This window comes from Mustelus asterias, chromosome 3 (genome assembly GCF_964213995.1).
Source record: "Mustelus asterias chromosome 3, sMusAst1.hap1.1, whole genome shotgun sequence".
NCBI classification, from domain to species: Eukaryota; Metazoa; Chordata; class Chondrichthyes; order Carcharhiniformes; family Triakidae; genus Mustelus; species Mustelus asterias.
Window position 1 is genome coordinate 138850515 of NC_135803.1, and position 21295 is coordinate 138871809.

Sequence of the window (21295 nt, forward strand, 5' to 3'; positions counted from 1 at the left end):
CTTCAATTTTGTCTCTCCTGTTCTCTCCCATTGTTACCTTCTTCCCAACCAATGTGATCATTCCCCAAGGCTCATCCACTTCCCACCTCACTTCTGACTCCCTTCTCTTGCCCCTTACCTAAAAATGGACATAGTAACATTGGAGGCAGTCCAAAGGGGATTCACCAGGCTAATTCCTGGGATGAGAGGGTTTCCTATCAAGAGAGACTAAATAGTCTGGATCTGTATTCCCTGGAATTTAGAAGAGTGAGGGGTGACATTATTCAAACATATAAGATGCTTGACTAGGTAGGTGATGAGATGTTTTCACTAGTGGGAGAGTCTCGAACAAGGGGACTGTGGACGGAGAAAGAACAGCTGCAACAATAATTTAACAAAAATAATGGCAATAGTGGCTTTAAAATGGCTATTCTGGCTGAGAGCTAAGCATGCTGGGAATTTTGGTCAATTTATAGATTAAAACCAGAAGCAGGTTGTAAAGACGCTCTGGTCTGGGAGCTATGATCTGAAGCTTCCCGTGTTTTTTAAATTCATTTGTGGGACCTCGGCATCGCTGGCTGGCCAGCATTTATTGCCCATCCCTTGTTGCCCTTGAGAAGCTGGTGGTGAGCCACCTTCTTGAATCGCTGCAGTCCACATGCTGTGGGGTGACCCACAATGCCATTAGGGATGGAATTCCAAGATTTTGACCCAGCGACTGTGAAGAAACGGCGATATATTTCCAAGTCAGGATGGTGAGTTACTTGGAGGGGAACCTGCAGGTGGCGGTGTTCCCATGTATCTGCCACCCTTGTCCTTCTAGATGGAAGTAGTCGTGGGTTTGGAAGGTGCTGTCTAAGGATCTTTGGTGAATTGCTGCAGTGCATCTTGTAGATAGTACACACTGCTGCTACTGAGCGTCGGTGGTGGAGGGATTGAACATTTGTAGATGTGGTGCCAATCAAGAGGGCTGCTTTGTCCTGGATGGTGTCAAGCTTCTTGAGTGTTGTTGGAGCCGCACCCATCCAGGCAAGTAGGGAGTATTCCATCACACTCCTGACTTGTGCCTTGTAGATGGTGGACAGGCTTTGGGGAGTCAGGAGGTGAGTTACTCGCTGCAGTATTCCTAGCCTCTGACCTGCTCTTGCAGCCACTGTGTTTATGTGGTGAGTCCAGTTGAGTTTCTGGTCAATGGTAACCCCAAGGTTGTTGATAGTGGGGGATTCAGTGATGGTTACACCATTGAATGTCAAGGGGCGGTGGTTAGAGTGTCTCTTATTGGTGATGATCATTGCCTGGCATTTGTGTGGCGCGAATGTTACTTGCCACTTGTCAGCCCAAGCCTGGATATTGTCCAGATCTTGTTGCATTTGAACATGGACTGCTTCAGTACCTGAGGAGTCACGAATGGTGCTGAACATTGTGCAATCATCGGCGAACATCCCCACTTCTGACGTTATGACGGAGGGAAGGCCATTGTTGAAATAGCTGATGATTCCGAGGACACTACCCTGAGGGACTCCTGCAAAGATGTCCTGGAGCTGAGATGACTGACCCTCCACAACCACAATCATCTGCCTATGTATCAGGTATGACTCCAACCAGTGGAGAGTTTGCCCCCTAATACCCATTGATTCCGGTTTCGCTAGGGCTCCATGAGCCCACACTCGGTTGAATGCAGCCTTGATATCTAGGGCTGTCATTCTCACCTCACCTCTGGAATTCAGTTCTTTTGTCCATGTTTGAACCAATGCTGGCCAGATAAAGGAACTTGTTTACATTGACCCAGACATTGCGTCTCTGATTTGTATGGCTGTTATGTGTATGGAGTATGCAGTTTGAACTAAGTGCAATGGCATTGTTCAAAAGTAATTTCATTGGATGTTCGAGCCATGTGATTGATTTCTGGTGACACAGTTGCTGGATGACAGAGAATCTTCTGGAAGTGAGTGGAAAATTGTGGATAAAGAGACATGCAGTCCTTTGTTTGGCAGGGATAACTTGAAGAAACCAACCATCACAACAAGACCTGTGCCCTGAAGGATGCTTCAGAGAAGGAGAAGATAGATTCTACATTGAGGATATTTCTTGACCAAGGTTTTCCTGAACTTGATAGTATCTATTTTCAGTTAAATAGTTAAAATTGATGTTTAGTTGAAGTTGAGGTTCAGTTAAAGTTTATATGCATGCATTTTAAGAGTTAAAGTTCAGTTCAAAGTTGATGCTCAGTGAAAGTTAAAGTTCAGTAAAGAGTTGATGAGTTGCAACTGCTTAAGTTTGAGTTGGTACTAGAAGTGTTAAATAAAGAAACAATTGAATTACTGTCCTTGCTTGTCTCATTAAATTGGAATGCTTGGAAGGTGTTTAAATTAAAAGCTATATAACAGGACATAGCAACAAGATAAAGAGCCGGTCATTTAAAACTGAGGTGCGTAGAAACTTCTTCCTGCAGAAGGTAGTGAATCTCTGGAATTATCTGCTCCAAAGGGTGGTGGAGGCTGGATCATTAGGAGTATTTAAAGTGGAGGTGGATAAATATTTGATAGTTCGAGGAATAGAGGGCTGTGGGGAAATGGGACAGAAAAAGAGCTGAGTCCAGCAAAGATCAGCCATGATCGTATTGAATGATAGGGCAGGCTTGAAGGGCCTGGTGGCCTACCCCTGCTCCCATTTCTTCTTGTGCTCTTCTTCCAAAGGGCATGGGGACAGAAGTAGGCTGATAAGCCTCGCAGGCTGTTCCGTCATTTAACTAGATCATGGCTGATCTGTTTATTGCATGAAGAACTACGACTTGGGTGAGGCTCCAGTAGGCACTTAGTAACTTGTAACAATACACCAGTAAAGAGTTAACATCTTGGGAAAGGAAGGAGAGAGCCAAAGTCATTGGCAGATCAATAGTGTGGTGCTGGAAAGATTTTGGCAGTCAATGGGCACTGGCAGTTCCAATTTTCCTTTCGAAGCTCAATTTGCACATTAATAGGCAAACACACACTACTACCAGGCTTAAGACTTGGCTGAGGAATTAAGTGAGCATTTTATCTGTCTTTATCAAGGAAGAAGATGCTGCCAAAGTCACAGTGAATGTGGAGATTGATCAGACACTGGATGCACTGAAAACAGGTAGAGGTTTTAGAAAGCATAGCTGTACTTAAAAGCTGTTAAGTCACTAAGAATGGATCAGACGCATCCCAGAATACGAAGAGAAGGGTGGAAATTGTGGGAGTACTGGCCATAATCTTCCAATGCTTCAGGCGTGATGGGATGGTGACTTGGTGGGACAATAATTAGCACTGCTGCCTCACAGCGCCAGGGACTCGGGTTCAATTCTGGCCTCAGGTGACTGTCTGTATGGAGTTTGCACGTTCTCCCATGTCTGCGTGGGTTTCCTCCGGGTGCTTCGGTGTCCTCACACACTCCAAAGATGTGCGGTTAGGTGCATTGGCTGTGGTAAATTGCCCCTCAGTGTCAGGGGGATTAACAGTAAATATGTGGGATTACGGGGATCGAACCTGGGTGAGATTGTTGTCAGTGCAAGCTTGATGGGCCAAATGGCCTCCTTCTGCACTGTAGGGGTTCTATTCTATTAACGGCTACCCATCTCCTGTAAGCGGGTGCCCTCGGTGCTGCTCCTGCCACTTGTGGGAATATCCTTTGGCAAGGAAGATGTCAGACTTCCCTCCCCATACCTTCCAACGTCATTTTACAAGCCCTCACATCTCCCAGCCCCCACCTGAAAAAGCAAGGTTAAAGAAATGCCCTATTACATATCTAAGTGCAGTGGCAGCAAACCTGCCACATAATTCCACTGATAGGAATGAAAATGACATTGTTCAGTTTTCCTTTTGTATAAGAGCAGCGGAGGGTACAGCATAAAATGATCTGGGTAAAACAAGCTGCTACGGTTGCAAGTGACCCATGGGCCGATTTAATTGCTAAGGTTCAAAATGCAATTGCCCCTGCCTTCAGTGTTGGTGTTTGCTACCATCCTTGTTTATGCAGTGCGTGTACCTACGAACCTATAGGTACAACATGTCAATACGTTTTCCCACAGCAACTTGGACTCGACCTCTTAAATACAGTACTTCCCCCTCAAAAAACCCCAAATATTCCCCACAGAACTTAATCTTGAAGATAATACAGGAATCTTCGCACCATACTCACTTATTAATAATGTTGCTTTAGGAGAAAGCTGTTATAAAACAAGAGTTGGCCTAGAAATGCTTTGAGATCATTGCCACTTCTCTGGGGAATATTAGTTTGTTGAAAGGCTTTGGCAGTCAATTTCCTGTGGGTAATGCTGGCATCGTATCAGCTTTGATCTTTGTTGGAGGCTTACATAATGCTGCACACTATCCTGACCCTCATTCTCTTCTGAAATGTCGGGCGCTGCACATGTTGCCTGGCCTCTTCATCGTCAATCAGCCAACAGAACAATAAATATTCCGTTGCTTTATTTCAATCAAAGCGCGCATTTCTGTTCAATCTGTCAGGGGTGTTGGAGGAAAGGCCGATCTTTCAGATATGTTTTGTTTTCGATGTATTCTTTCAGGTTTAATGGGTGGAATCTTTTCCTCATCCATAATGCATAAGTGTAGGTTCCTTTCAAATGACATCATTATTTACCTGTTGAAAATCTGGACAAGAACAGCACGTCTTTTGTTCACACGATAAGGTTCCGAGGTGCAATACCGTGAAGATTTTTGCATTACAATTCGGAGTGTGAACGTTTTCAGAGCTCTGCATTTTAATGTACATCACAGGAAGTAGTTGATGCCAAAACATTGAATGTATTCAAGAGGCGGCTGGATGTAGCACTTGGGGCGAATGGGATTAAAGGTTATGGGGAAAAAGCAGGATTAGGCAATGGAGTTGGATGAGCAGCCATGGTCGTAATGAATGGCGGAGCAGGCTCGAAATGGCCTCCTCCTGCTCCTTTCTTCTATGTTTCTATGTTTTCTATGTAACTACCGCTGCATAATCTGGCACCAATTGAATATAAACTGCTCTTTAAATTTCATTGTAATGATCTTAATATTAACATTTTGCAAGCAGGCAGCCATTAATATAACAGATGAAACTCATTAATGTGGACCACAACAGATCTACTTTGAGTGCTGCCCAATCTTAATGTTATTTTTAATACTTTCTGATGTCTGTCTCTTTATTGAAATTTTGAGCAAATATCAACATTCTGAAGATTGTGGATAAATAATTTACAAGTTCTTTGAGATAATCTGAGCGATCCCAATGATTAACAGCAAATGTGGTTCTATTTACCCTACGCTACATAAGCCTATTCATGAGGAAGGAAGCGGTATCCTCTATTTTGTCTTGTCGACTTTCAAAATGGTTGTCAAAATTCTCTGACAATCGCAACAGCTCATCCCCAATGCTGCTACTGGCATCTTTACGGGTGGCACGGTGACACAGTGGTTAGCACTGTTGCCTCACCCGGGTCCAGTTCCAGCCTTGGGTCACTTTCTATGTGGAGTTTGCACGTTCTCCCCGTGTCTGCGTGAGTTTCCTCCCACCGTCCAAAAGACGTGCTGGTTAGATGCAGTGGCCATGCTAAATTCTCCTTCAGAACAGGTGCCGGATTGTGGCGACTCGGGGATTTTCCCAGTGACTTCATTGCAGTGTTAATGTAAGCCTACTTGCGACAATAATAAATAAACTTTAAACTAATGTTGGAATTTAAAACACTTCCTGGAAGCAGGCTGAGAATCATTTAATGGATTGGGAAGATGCAGGGCTGAAAGCCCGACTCTCCTGATTAAATAAGGGGCGGGGAAGATTGAAGTTGGCTTAAAATTTTCACTCTTCCTTTTGAAACACTTTGTGGTCCTCTCCCCCCCCCCCCCCACCCCCCACTCCCCCCCCCTCCCTCCCCCCCCCCCCCCCCCCCCCCCCCCCCCCACTGCTACCTCCCTCCTTCCTATCTCTGTAACTTCCTCCAATCCTCTGAATTTGGCCTCTTTTGCATTCCCCCTTCCATGACCCCACCCAGCCACCCTGTTGGTTGCTTAGCCTTCAGCCACCTCGACCCAACATTCTAGACTTCCTTCCTTAGACATCACCATTCCCTGCTCCTCCTTTCAGACCTTCCTTAAACTTTGATCTTCCAACAAGCATCTGGGCACTCTCTCTCCTAACTTCACCATCTCCAAGTTCCATATCCATTCTTGTCTAATTATAGTTTTGTGAAACACATTGATTTGATTTTGATTTGATTTGATTTGATTTATTGTTGTCACATGTTTTAACATACAGTGAAACATTGGAACATCTTCTGAACATTAAATACATGTGTTAAAAATTTAAGTTGTGATCATCCAAGTGAAGATCATTTGTTCAAATCAGGGATCCAAACCTGGGCTGGAATTCTCCAGTCTCGCACGCCCTGCCACCACTGCCAGCGAGAATAGAGAATTTGGCGCTAAGCCAAATTTCCATTCCCGTCAGTGGGACTGACTTCTGAACTTGACCTCCTCTTGGGAAATAAGGAAGGGCAGGTGACAGAAGTGTTAGTGAGGGATCACTTTGGGACCAATGACAATAATTCCATTAGTTTTAAGACAGCAATGGAGAATGACAGGTCTGGCCCAAAAGTTAAAATTCTAAATTGGAGCAAGACCAATTTTGATGGTATTAAACAGGAATTTTCAAAAGTTTATTAGGGGAGTCTGTTGGTAGGAAAAGGGACATCTGGTAAGTGGGAGGCTTTCAAAAGTGTGTTAACCAGGGTTCAGGTTAAGCATGTTCCTTTTAGAGTGAAGGGCAAAGCTGGTAGAAGTAGGGAACCCTGGATGACTCGGGATATTGAAGCTCTGGTCAAGAAAAAGAAGGAGGCATATGACATTCATAGGCAGCTGAGATCAAGTGGGTCCATTGAAGAGTATAGAGGGTGTCAGAGTAGAGTTCAGGGAGAAATCCCGAGGGCAAAAAGGGAACATGAGATTGCTTTGGCAGATAAAGCAAAGAGCTTCTACAAATACATAAAGGGCAAAAGAATAACTAGGGAGAGAGTAGGGCCTCTTAAGGATCAACAAAGTCATCTATGTGTGGATCCACAAGAGAAGGGTGAGACCCTAAATGAATATTTCTCATCAGTATTTACTGTTAAGAAAGGCATGAATGTTAAGGAATTTGGGGAAATAAATAGTGATGTCTTGAGGAGTGTACATATTACAGGGAAGGAGGTACTGAAAGTCTTAAAGTGCATCAAGGTAGATAAATCCCCAGGACCTGATTAAGTGTATCCCAGGATGTTGTGGGAGGCTAAGAAGGAAATTACGGGTCCCCTACAGAGATATTTGAATCATTGACAACCACAGGTGAGGTGCCTGAAGGTGGCAAATGTTGTGCCTTTGTTTGAGAAGGGCTGCAGATAAAAGCCTGGGAACTACAGGCCAGTGAGCCTAACGTCTGTAGTGGGTAAGTTGTTAGAAGGTATTCTGAGAGACAGGATCTACAGGCATTTAGAGAGGCAGGGACTGATTAGGGACAGTCAGCATGGCTTTGTGAGTGGAAAATCATGTCTCACAAATTTGGTTGAGTTTTTTGAAGGGGTAACCAAGAAGGTAGATGAGGGCAGTGCAGTTGATGTTGTCTACATGGGCCCTAGTGAGGCCTTTGACAAGGTACCTCATTGTAGGTTGTTGCATAAGGTTAACTCTCACATAATTCAGGGTGAGGTAGCCAACTGGATACAAAATTGGTTGACAACAAAAGACAGAGGGTAGTTGTAGACGGTTGTTTATCAAACTGGAGACCTGTGACCAGCGGTGTGCCTCAGGGATTGGTGCTGGGTCCACTGCCATTTGTCATTTATATTATGATTTGGATGAGAAGTTAAGAGACACGGTTAGTAAGTTTGCAGATGACACCAAGATTGGTGGCATAGTGGATTTAGGATTGGTCATTTAGGATTGCAATGGGATCTTGATCAATTGGGCCAGTGGTCTGATGAATGGCAGACGGAGTTTAATTTAGACAAATGCGAGGTGATGCATTTTGGTAGATTGAACCAGGGCAGGACTTACTCAGTTAATGGTAGGGCGTTGGGGAGAGTTACAGAGCAGAGATCTAGGGGTACATGTTCATAGCTCCTTGAAAGTGGAGTCACAGGTGGACAGAGTGGTGAAGAAGGCACTCGGCATGCTTGGTTTCATCGGTCAGAACATTGAATACAGGAGTTGGGACGTCTTGTTGAAGTTGTACAAGACATTGGTAAGGCCACACTTGGAATACTGTGTGCAATTCTGGTCACCCTATTATAGAAAGGATATAATTAAACTAGTAAGAGTGCAGAAAAGATTTACTAGGATGTTACCAGGACTTGATGGTTTGTGTTGTAAGGAGAGGCTGGATAGACTGGGACTGTTTTGCCTGAAGCTTAGGAGGCTTCGGGGTAATCTTATAAAGATCTATAAATTAATGAGGGGCATAGCTAAGGTAGATAGTCAACATCTTTTCTCAAAGCTAGGGGAGTCTAAAACTAGAGGGCATAGGTTTAAGGTGAGAGGGAAGAGATACAAAAGGGTCCAGCGGGACAATGTTTTCACACAGAGGGTAGTGAGTGTCTGGAACGAGCTGCCAGGGGTAGTAGTAGAGGCAGATACAATTTTATCTTTTAAAGAGCATTTAGACAGTTACATGGGTAAGATGGGTATAGAGGGATATGGGCCGAATGTGGGCAATTGGGAATAACTTAGTGGTAAAAACTGAGTGGCATGGACAAGTTAAGCCGAAGGGCCTGTTTCCATGTTGTAAACCTCTATGACTCTATGACTCATCAGTGGATTATCACTGGATAATCCCGGCTGTGGACGAAGTAGGTGAATTCCAGTCATGATCTCTGTGACTCAAAGAAAACCTACGTTGCATGATGTGACTACTCACTGGTTGGGCCAACAGGTATGTAAACAAATATGGATTAAAAAACAAAGCAATGAGACTGGGAGATTACAATTAAGAGAAAATGATAAAGTTAAACCCCCCACATGAGCAATATTGCATGTACAATCTACTTCACTTTTTTGGGTACTGTGTATTCTTTCCTGCAATTCGTTGGTAATTTTGCTGCAGATGAACACCTCAGCTCAAACTAGCTAAATAGCTTAGTTGTTTCCATATTTTCAATAATGACTCTGAACCATATGCACACACAAGAGAATCATAGTACCAAACCCCGATGAAAAGAAATACTTCCTGCGCAATTCTTCCAAAATCTGCCAGAGAAAAACATCATGAATTTCAAGTGCAATTTGTGTCCAGTGCAAATCGAGTTTCTATGGTCACTGGCACTGGTTTGAAAGGTTGGTTGACTCAACGCTCTGATTAAAAATGTCTCATTTGTATGGTAAGAAGTCTCACAACACCAGGTTAAAGTCCAACAGGTTTATTTGGAATCACGAGCTTTCGGAGCACTGCTCCTTCATCAGGTCACTCATCTGATGAAGGAGCAGCAGTCCGAAAACTTGTGATTCCAAATAAACCTGTTGGATTCTAACCTGGTGTTGAGAGATTTCTTACCATGCCCACCCCAGTCCAACGCCAGCATCTCCACATTTTATTTGCATGATAAGCCACTTGATCTGTATTAGTAAAACTGTACCAGGCTACCACTCTTAAATTTGAGTCATCAACCCATCTAATCCATGCTTGCTCACCCTGCTCCATCTCCATAACCCTGCAATGCCCATCTCATTTCCTTTTGAAATTAACGAGTTCCGGGAATATTTTTCAAATGGAAAATTTTGTTTTGAAATGATATGCCAGAGCACAGCATCATTGTGCTGGTTCTTGGAAGATTCTCCTTCTGGCATTATGCAGGTTTAAGCAGAAATTTGCGCAAATAATTTCACTGGCAAGACGAGCAGAATGTGTTACCGAATCGCCAATGCAAAAAGACAACATATTGGAAAGTAACTTCTTAAAAAGAATATTCCTTGAGACACTTAATAGTGTTAATTTGGTATTTTATGAATATAACTAAAAATAGATTTATTGTAAAAAATAGCTTGCAGGTCCACCACTAAACGAACAAAAAAAGTAATGCAAACTGGAGCAAAATATTCATTCTACAAAACAAGTGCAGTTTTGCACCCAAAGCAGAAACTCTTGGCCATCACTATGGACCGTGTCGACATTCTGACCCAATATTAATTAAAATAAAACACAAATAAAAACTATTAGTGGCCACAAGACCAGTTTACTATTGCCTTACTTATAACGCACGACATATCAGTTAGAAATAACAAATAAATCCAACTCACTACAATGCAGAAAAAAAACTCAGCATTCAGAGAGTTCAGAAAGGATATCAAAATGAATTCCGTACCTTTCACTAACGTGTGTTTGTCAGTGGGCGATGATCGAGCAAGCACTCGGAGTTTTGGCCAGATCTTATCAATACGTTCTTGTTCAATCTGAAAATCGAAAGCAATTACTTTAAAAGTTTTCTCAAGTTAGTCATTCAAACAACACCTATGCAATAAGATCGATTGGCCATGCTAAATTGCCCCTTAATGCCAGGGGGATTAGAAGGGTAAAGACGTGGGGTTATGGGGATAGGGTCTAGGTCGGATGATAGTCGGTGCAGGCTCGATGTGGCCTTTTTCTGCACTGTCTGGATTCTATGATTCTATGTTGTCTTTGTGGATTAAACAAACCTTCCTGCAATGCCATAATCTTACTGAACTATTGGCTGATATGTTCTTGCTCAGAGATAAAAGATATCAAGCAGGAACGCTTCTATTTTAGGCCACTGGCGTCAGCATAAACCTCCAAATGAAGTATAGCGTTGTCAGATGTAATGTTCGACCCAGCAACATGCTTTCACCTTACCTTCGTGTTTTACCCCAGATGCAACAGTTTAAGTTTTCCATTTCTTGATGCCAACCAACCTTCATTGTCGGAATCTTTCCATCTACAATAGATGATAGATACGTGGCAAACAAATTCATTCTTTTCACAGTGGCTTCATTGCGGTGTTAGTGTAAGCCTACTTGTGACTAATAAATAAACTTTAACTTTCTGATAGGGTGTCTTCATACGGTGCAAATTGGCTGATGGCGGAAGTGGCCAATCCTTGAGAGGCAGGTTCTGCCACAAATGCCACACATGAAACCTCCAAGAGCCGTGTGTTGTTTTTTTTGGCATTGGCACCATTTGCTCAGCTGCTGTGGTCACTGGTCATCATGATGGTGCTGGCCAGTCCACAGGAGGTGTTGCCATTTTCCTCTGCCATCAATGAGTGACTCCCAGATGTGGTAATCAATGTTTAGAGTCTTCATGTCATGCTTGCAAGCCTCCCTGATGTAGAGCTTCGGTGTCCCATTGGTCATCTGGCTCTGAGTACCTCACCGTACCAAAAGTCCTTGGGTAATTAACCTTCTTCCAATCTGTGGACATATCCAAAGAAATGAGCCACCACTCTTTGATGAATGCTAATAAATTTAAGAGTGCCTTTGAGGGGACTGTGGCATTCAGGAATTTGTCCTGGAAGGATATATCTGACCTTCAGACAGCGAAGATGGAAATTCTTGAGTTTCTTTTCTTGATAGTTGTAAGTCATTCATGTTTCCCAGTCATGCAGCAAGGTGCTTAGAACACAGGCCTTGTAAACCACCAGCTTGTACCTAAGGATCAGCCTGATGTTATTCCACACACAATCTGCATGTTAGCCAAAGATGATAGGTGTTTTACCAATGAGTGTATCAAGTTCTGCATCAAGAGATAGCAGGCAGGATTTTCCGGCTGCGCTCACCCTGAAACCGGAAAATCCCACCTGAGATCAATGGACTTTTCCATGGTCCACCCCTCGCCCGCTCCAATTCCTGTGGCGGGCAGAATGAGAAAATTCGCCCCAGGTTGTCTGTCAATGTAGATCTAAGGTACCAGAATTTTGGAAACCACTTCTAGCAGGTGTTACTTAGTGTGACCAAGGTGGGGATGCAACACCTTGTCCCATGTCCACAGTTTTCTTGATGCTTACAGTCAGGAAGATACAGGAATGGGGAAGACAGCTCATGAGTCTTTGTGGACAACTAGCACAGCATTATCAACATGAGGAGTTCTCTGACCAGGACACAATGGGTGGAATTTTCTCGTCCCGCCCGCCATGGATATCGTAGGGGATGGAAAACAGACTATGCAAAGGTCCATTGACCTTGGATGGGATTTTCTGCTCTTGGAGCGAGCGCAGCTGGAAAATCCCATCCATTGTGTTTTTGTCTTCGCTTTCAGTCTTAATAGGTTGCAGAGCTGACCCATTCTGTAGGTAGACTCCTTCCATATCTATAGGGAAGGCAAAGATCAGGCGAAGAAGACACCAAGCAGAGTGGGGGGAGTGGGGGGGCGCAGGAATCAGCAGAACACAATGCTGTTTCACTCCATTCTTCACTCTGAAACTGTCAGATGTGGAACCATCAAACTATAGCACGCCGTGTATGTTGCCAAGGAAGGAGCAGATGGATAGCTCATTTTCCCCAAGATCTTGTCCAGTCCTGCCCTGCTGATGGTGCCGAAAACCTTTGTGAAATCTACAAGAGCAAGGTAAAGACTTCTCTTGTAGCTGTTACATGGAGAAGATCATGTCCGCGCTGTAAAGGCCGGCGCACAAACCTCACTGTGCCCCCAGTGTCTGCAAGTAAATGTAACCTTAGCAAAGGCCTTCCCCCTGATGCTTGGGAGTGAGATGCCCCCTGCCGCTGTTGCAGTCTCCCTGTCACCTTGGTTTTTCCACAGCGTGATGATATTTGCATCATGGATCTCCTGTGGACTGGAGCCTACGTTACAGCAGAGAAGGAGAAAGTCGTGAAGGGGGTGACCACAGATGGGATTTTCTGCGGTTGAGCATCTCAGCTGTGCTCCCATTCTCACTGAGTGCCTCTCTGTTTGCGAAGCTGCTTACGGCCTTCTGGAGCTCGGATTCTTCATCTAATTAATCCATGACAGAAAGTTGATGGACAGTGTCGAGCACGGACAGACCAGCCAACCTCAAAACAACAACTCTAAAAGGCCTGGCAACGTAAGCCGTATTGAGAGATTGTTGGATTCTGAACCGATGCCCACAGAAATAGAACCTTGCTGGCATGGTACATATTTATTTCACTTCAGACAACTCGTAAGAGGCAGAGCCTTTCCCACCAACTGAGTCACAGCAGGGCTGCCAGGGGAGAAATCAAACAGAAATCAAGCTCCTCACCATCGGGATGGAATGAAATATTACTCAGGCTCACTAATTCCAAAGATCATGTGTTTCTTGGTGGCTGGTGAGTGCTGGGAAAAAGGCCACAGCCACGATCATGGAGAGGTTGAAACACATCGCACAGAATCCTTACAGTGCAGAAGAGGCCATTCAGCCCATCGAGTCTGCACCAACTCTTTGACAGAGTATTTTACCCAGGCCCTCTCTCCCTGTAATCCCACACATTTACCATGGCTAATCTCGATGTGGAGATGCCGGCATTGGACTAGGGTGAATACAGTAAGAAGTCTCACAACACCAGGTTAAAGGCCAACAGGTTTATTTGAAATCACGAGCTTTCAGAGCGCTGCTCCTTCATCGGGTGAGTGGCCCACTCACCTCATGAAGGAGCAGCGCTCCGAAAGCTCCGTGATTCCAAGTAAACCTGTTGGACTTTAACCTGGTGTTGAGTGACTTCTTACTGTGGCTAATCCCATCTAACCTACATATCTTGGGACACTAAAGGGCAATTTAACATGGCCAATCCACCTAACCTGCACAGCCTTGGACTGTGGGGGGGAAACCGGAGCACCCAGAGGAAACCGGCGCAGACACGGGGAGAACGTGTAAACTCCACAGCGACAGTTACCCAAGCCAGGAATTGAAACCGGGTCCCTGGCGCTGTGAGGCAGCAGTGCTAACCATTGTGCCACCATGTCACCCAGAGTTGGAGAAATTAAAAGATTTGGGTTGCTTTGAATAGGAAAAAGAAACCAATTTCAGAAAGATTAGTGATTTCATTTTCTCAGTATATTATTCAATGGGAGATGGTGCTGTAATCAGCTTTTTCTTATATTAATAACTTGGTCGATTTTGCCATGACTAAAGGCATTATATAAAGATGTCAAAGTGCAGTACAAATCAGCACAAAATGTGTAATTAAATATGACTAATGATGCAAGCCAATTGCCTGACATGTCCAACCACTTTATCAGAACTGGTTAACACTTCAACCTTCTGCAAACACTAAATGCACTCAGTTGCTTATTGATTAAATCAGAAAATTAAAAGAAGTTGTGAATGTGCAGATCAGAGGTTATTGTAATTATACATATTTGTTTTTGACTGCGAATGCTCAGGTCTAACATTGAGTACTGCCAAAAAAATGGATACATGCTGTCAAAGCTGTTTTCCTTTCACTCATCAGGACAGCTTGCAAAAATATCAAATGTAATGTGCACAACAATTTATACCGCTTGAGAAGAGAGTGCTGATTTGTTAGCAGTGGTTTGCTCTGATTGGTAGCAGCGTTGCCATGGGGAATGTACCAGCAACTGACAACTGACAGTTTACTGACAAAATTTGTTCAAATTCAAACCAGGCAGGTTGGCCCTGATTGGTCAAGACATTGCCCTAATGAATAGCTGTCCCCTAAGCTTTTCCTAGATTTTCACAGTAACTTCATTGCAGTGTTAATGTAAGCCTACTTGTGGCATTCATAAATAAACTTAAACTTTAGTTGAAAAAGGTGTAACCTGTGTACATGCTCCTTGTTTCAACAAAAGACTTGGGCCTTGTGTGTGAATACATTTGTAAATGATCCACACCTCAAGCCCAACTGATAAGGTTGAACGTTATTAATATAGATTATTTCAAAACACTAGTTCAGTTTGACAAATCTTACATGAAAAAGAAAAAAGCCAAGTTGTACTTTCCATTTACTGTGACTAACAGTTCTGCTTTAGTTGTGTCAGAATCAATTCTATGATTGGCCTGATGGCACAGTGGTTTAGTACTGCTGCCTCACAATGCCCGGAACCCAGGTTCAATTCCTGACTTGGGTCACTGTCTGTGCGGAGTCTGCATGGGTTTCCTCCCCATGTCTGCGTGGGTTTCCTCCGGGTGCTCTAGTTTCCTCCCATAGTCCAAAGATGTGCGGGTTAGGTGGATTGGCCATACTAAATTGCCCATTAGTGTCAGGGGGACTAGCGAGGGTAAATACATGGGGATAGAGCCTGGGTGGGATTGTGGTCGGTGCAGACGTGACGGCTGAATGGCCTCCTTCTGCACTATAGGGATTCTATGACTAGGGGTTTTCACGGTAACTTCACTGCAGTGTTAATGTAAGCCTATTTTTGAAACTAATAGATAAACTTTAAAACTAGTTAAACCAGACATGACCTGCTGAAATGGTAGTCCAGACAATGAAAGCTTTGAAGTGGGAATGATGAGTCTTGGAGATTTCAAGTCCACATTAAGCCCCTCACATTGCTCTGTTGGCTAAGGTAATGAATGACTGAGCTGCTCAGATTAGAAAGCTCTCAAGCTCCATGGCCAGTGTGTATCGAATCAGCTGATCTCAGCCGTTTGGAGTTAGGACCACTCGTGCACTCTGAGTTTAAATCAGGGGGAATCAGCCAGCGTTCTAGCTGCTGGCTGTGACTCTGACTGGGAATATTAATGGAAAATGAGTTGGTTATGATGCTTCTCACAGGTGAATATTGGTAACACGCAGGGGGAGAATTTCTCAAGATATTTACTGCTGATTTGTCAACATCTAATTGCTAATCAATGAAACATATTTTAAACAGATGAAAAAGAAACAGCTGAAACATTATATTCATTTGACCCCAGCCACGATGGTGTTGTACGCTCACTTTCACATTCTGATTACATTATCAACTGGAAAAATTTCACGTTATTGATTACATTAGCAATAAATTGTGGAAATCATGTTTGACTAACTTAATCAAGCACTTGATGAGATATCAGGGAGGGTGGATGAGAGTAGTGCAGTTGATGATGAGCGAGCGTACAGCAGTGAGGGTAACCTAGGCTAGTGTGTAGGCCACACGAGTGGCCCTCCTGCATCTCAGTGGGCCGCAAGATTGAAATCAGGCTTATCCACAAACCGTGACCCCAGGAATAACATTAAGTACATTTAATGCATGCCAAGTATTTCATAATGAGCTGTAGAAAATGCTTAGTCACTCATATACTAATAGAACTGTCATCAACTTGAAATTATAAGAACAAAATAAATATTTACGCTTCCCTTATTTTAACGTACAAAAGTAACATTAAAAAGTGCAATCTCCCACATCTACCGGTGTCGTAACCAAGGCGGTCTCCCGGGATAGAGTATCATAGAATCCCTACAGTGCAGAAGGAGGCCATTCGGCCTATCAAGCCTGCAGGGACAACAATCCCACTGAGGTCCTATCCCCATAACTGCACTTATTTACCCTGTTGATCCTTCTGAAATTCAGGGGCAATTTAGCATGGCCAATCCACCTAAGCTGCACATCTTTGGACTGTGGGAGGAAACTGGAGCACCCGGAGGAAACCCACGCAGACACGGGGAGAACGTGCAAACTCCGCACAGACAGGGACCCGAGGCCAGAATTGAACCTGGGTCCCTGGAGCTGTGAGGCAACAGTGCTAACCACTGTGTCACCATGCCGTTAACTGCACTTGCAGGGCATACCAATTGAACTGTAACAGCACTTCACTGGATGCAGCGGAACCCGTGACTCTCACAGTGATTATGAGCAATCAGCATGCACCTCATTTCACAGCCCTAGCTTTACGTGCGGATCACTTTAGTAATACCAGTGGGAAAACTACTATGTGGATGTAAAACAGCGGAGTCTGGCAAACCTGCACATGGGCAATGGTTAACAAAGTGTTTTGCGGGCCACACTCAGAACCCTGATGCGCTGCAAGTTACCCACCACCACTAGTGCCTTGACCTCTATGAGACATTCAGCAAACTTGAAGGCCAGGGAATTGAAGGGGCAGGAGCAGTGTGGAAAAATCATTGATAAAATACAGAGGCCAGGATTTTACAGGCAGCAATGGCCCCTCCCGGCAACTGGCAGGTCAGGGGCACCATCATCTTCTCCAGCTCTGGAAGCCGGGACCGCATATCACACTGGCCAGGGTGTTAATTATCTGCAGTCATGACTTCCGCCTCTGAGGAAGAATCTCTGCTCCCAAGAGCTGGTGGCCATTTACAGGGCCAGTTGTTGTTCAGACCCAGCAGCGCCACCAAGAGCAGTGGTCACTGCTGGAACTGCAGCAGGCGCTGGCACAGCAGCCATCAAGGAGGACCAGAGTATAGAGAAGTAGGATTGGGGGCCAATCAAACAGGCCTCAGCGAGGATTGAGGGAGTTAATCATCAGGGCACAGCAGGGCTTTGCTGCTCGGGACTCAATGTGGGTCCCGGAATGTCCGATCACAAGGGCCTCACCCCTGTGAGCCCACAGGAACTGGGTTTTATTGCGTGGTCTCTCCATGAGGCAAGTTGCGTACCCACTGTTGGTTAAAATATCACAGCAGTCAACAGAAGCCCTTAAACAGCCATTCAGTGGCCTCTTGTGTGTCTTAATAGGGGCAAGGGTGGGAAAACCACCCACCACCTCGTCCACTGCTTGCAAAATCCAGATGTTAGTGGGAAGTTGACAAGCACAGTACCCCACCCCTGACTTTCCCACCAAAGCTTATACCATCCTCTGCTCCCAGGGGTGAAGATGGGGGGGAAGGATGGTAGAATCTCATTCAGAGAGTGTGATGCATGGCTGTTTTTTTGGGTTGGAGGGAAGTAGATAGTGATGTTTCACAGGATTCAACACTGGTGTTACAATGTTTTTTGATATATATTAGTGACATGTACTTGGGAGAAACAGGACACTATTTCAAAACTTACAGTTGAAGAGAAACTTGCAAGTGTGGTAAACAGCAAGGAAGATAAGAAATGGATTGCAAGAGGTAATAATGGACTACAGGACAACACGAACAGGCTGGTGGAATGAGCTGACACAAAGCAAATTCAATGCAGGAAAATGTGAGGTGATACATTTTGGTGGGAAGAACGGGGAAAGACAATACAGTTAGAATGGTATAAATGTTGAAGAAGGTGCAAGAAGAGACCTGGGGGGGTGGTATTTATGCACAAATATTTGACGTTGGAAGGGTAGGTTAACACGGCAGTTAAATGAAGCAAATGAGATCGTGGGCTTTATAAATAGAGACATAGGACGGAATTTTATGACCTTGCTCGGGCAAGGCTCATAAAATCCCGCCCCAGGCTAATGGAGAATTCCGTTCTGCGAGCCTCGCCTGCCCCGGTAAAATTCCAGCCATAGAGTGCAAATGTCAGGCTAAACCTGAGTAAAACACTAGTTTGGCCCCAGTTGGAATATGGTGTTTAATTCTGGTGGCACAGTGGCACAGTGGTGAGCACTGCTGCCTCACAGCATCAGGGACCCAGGTTCAATTCCTGCCTTGGGTGACTGTGTAGAGTTTGCATGTTCTCCCCGTGTTTGCGTCGGTTTCCTCCGAGTGCTCCAGTTTCCTACCACAGTTCAAAGATGTGCATGTTAGGTGCATTGGCCATGCTAAATTGTCTCTTAATGTCTCTTAATGTCCCAGGGTGTGTAGGCTAGCTGCATTAGCCATGGGAAATGTGTGGGGTTACAGGGATAGGGCAGGGGAGAGGGCTTGGCCAAGATGCTCTATCAGAGAATCGGTGCAGACTCAATGGGCTGAATGGTCTCTTCTACACTGTAGGGATTCCATGATTCTAACAAACCCTAGGAAGGACATGAAGAGAACGTACAGAAGGGGTTTAAGGGATGAGAAATTTCAGTTGCATCGATAGAGTGAAGAGGCTGGGGCTGTTCTCCATGGAGCAGAGAAGACTAAGAAGAGATTTGATTGAGGTGCTTAAAATCATGAAGGGCTTAGACACAGGAAATAAGGAGAAACTGTTTCCAATGGCTGAGGGGTTGATAATCAGAGGACACAAGTACAAGATAAGAGCAAAGTGCTGTGGATGCTGGAAATCTGAAATCAGAACAGAAAATGTAGGAAATACTCAGCAGGTCCGGCAGCAATAGTGGGAGAGAATCACAGTTCACGTTTCAGGTCAATATTTCCAACAGTTTCATTTTTTATTACAAATTCAAAATGATTGACAAAAGATCCAGAAGCTCCGAGGAATTTCTTTTTTATGTCATGAGATGGTTCGAGTTCAGAATGCACTGCCTGATGGGGTACAGGTTTCAGATTTAATAGCAGTCTTCGAAAGGGAATGGGATGAATACTTAAAGGAGGAAAAAAAGGTCAGCAATATGAGGCAAGAGCAGAGGACTGGCTTTAACTGTAATGCTCTTCAAAAGTATAGGCTTGATGGGCTGAATGGTCCCTTTGAGCTGTTCCGTTGTGTGATTCTTTCAATACACAATACACTGTGATGACACCCCACACTTATATTACATAATATGCATGAAAACTACACCTTGCAGAACTATAAGATGAAATACACCATACATACATTCACCATAATCCTACGTATGCATTGGGATTACACCAATATGATAATAGGATTGCCTATGTAATGTATGGGGATTACAGCAACACTGTGTGGTTTTAACTTGACACCTAATTACTCGCCATTCCCTTTGGAAATCTAATAATCTAATCCGAGCCATTGGCCTCCATTACAAAGAATTCATTCCCACAGTACAAATATATTAATACCAGTTTATGTAGTGCTAATCTACTTTTCCTATTATTTTACTCAGATCCTACATAGGGTGGCACTAAAAAGTAGACTGGGATCACACTGTGATAGTTTTGTGGGATTATGCCATGTTGTGTGTACTAAACTATATCAAATTTACCAAAGAGTCCCTCACCTCTCCTTTTTCATTCCGGATCCTTCTGTTGAAATCTTTGCCCTCCAAGCAGATGAAGTCTTCACCCGGATTAATGATGCCACATTTGATGGCAATGGCACGAGCTGTGTTAATGTTATCCCCAGTAACCATGCGCACGGTAATCCCAGCTCGTTGGCACTTTCTGATGGCTTCTGGGACCTGCATAATACATAAAAGATGAAGGATCCAGGCCATTCAGAACAACCTTGCTTGCTCGGCGTGCGAGCGAATGTATTAAATCAAACGTAAGCAGACAGATATGATAAACTGAACAAAAGGGAAGTAGTCCAGATCCACCAAAGGAAACATAATCCAGAACCTCCGTCTGATGATGGGTCCCTTTAGCTTATCATTACAACTGGACTGGTATTCTAATCTGAAAGTAAAACACTGCGGATGCAAAAAATTTGAAATACAAACAGAAAATTCTGGAAACACTCAAAGAACAAAGAACAATACAGCACAGGAACAGGCCCTTCGGCCCTCCAAGCCCGCGCCGCTCCCCGGTCCAGGATTGAATCCTGAATCCAGGATCCCCGCCCAATTTTCCAGCCTATCTACATACTCAGCAGGTCAGGCAGCATCTGTGCAGAAATAAATAGCATTAAAGTTTCAGGTTGTTGACTTTACATTAGGTATTTTATGCATATTAGACTGACCAAAAGATTCCACCTCTCCTGTTTCTTTTTGATCCTTTACATTAAATCTTTAGTGCTTACCAACATGAATGGTCTACAACTGCTAATTATAATCTTTCTTATACAACTGGTAGTAACTTGAACTACATCTGCCTCACGTTATACTGCTGACACATTACAGTGTTGGCAATAAACCAGCAGAATTAAACTATAATATTTTACAGTTCTATGCTTTTCTTGTAATAACATAGAATAAATCAGGGCATTGAGTATAGGAGTTGGGACATTATGTTACAGTTGTATAAGTCATCGGTGAGGCCGCACCTGGAGTATTGTGTACAGTTTTGGTCAACCTGTTATAGGAAAGACATTGATAAACTGGAAAGAGTACGAAGATTTAAGAGGATGTTGCCGGGACTAGTGGGTCTGAGTTATAGGGAGCGGTCAGCCAGGCTGGGACTTCATTCCTTGGAACGTAGGAGAATGAGGGGTGACCTTATTGAGGTGTATAAAATCATGAGGGGTATAGATAGGATGAGCACACATCCCAGGATAGGGAACTTGAAAACTAGAGGGCATAGATCCAAGAATCTCACTTGTTGTCTGATCAGGCTGAATCTGATGGCACATTGTCCATGACATTGTACTGAGTTTCTATCCTTACATCCAACCTAGTGCCAAGACCTTCTGCCACCATCTAACACTGCTCAGTAATAATCTGCCCATCTCCTCTGAAGCCTCTATCTAATACCATCAGCCCAAG

General features: G+C 44.0%; 1 protein-coding gene across 2 annotated transcripts in view; it reads right to left on the reverse strand.

Annotated features, from left to right (window-relative positions):
- Positions 1–21295, reverse strand: part of atp2b2 (ATPase plasma membrane Ca2+ transporting 2) — a 396677-nt gene that overhangs the window by 74365 nt on the left and 301017 nt on the right. For both annotated transcript variants that reach the window (XM_078209746.1, XM_078209745.1), the window contains exons 14-15: positions 19874–20053; positions 10322–10409 (exon numbers count right to left, since the gene is read on the reverse strand). In XM_078209746.1, the coding sequence (XP_078065872.1) occupies positions 10322–10409; positions 19874–20053 (268 nt within the window). The remainder of the gene's footprint in view (positions 1–10321; positions 10410–19873; positions 20054–21295) is intronic.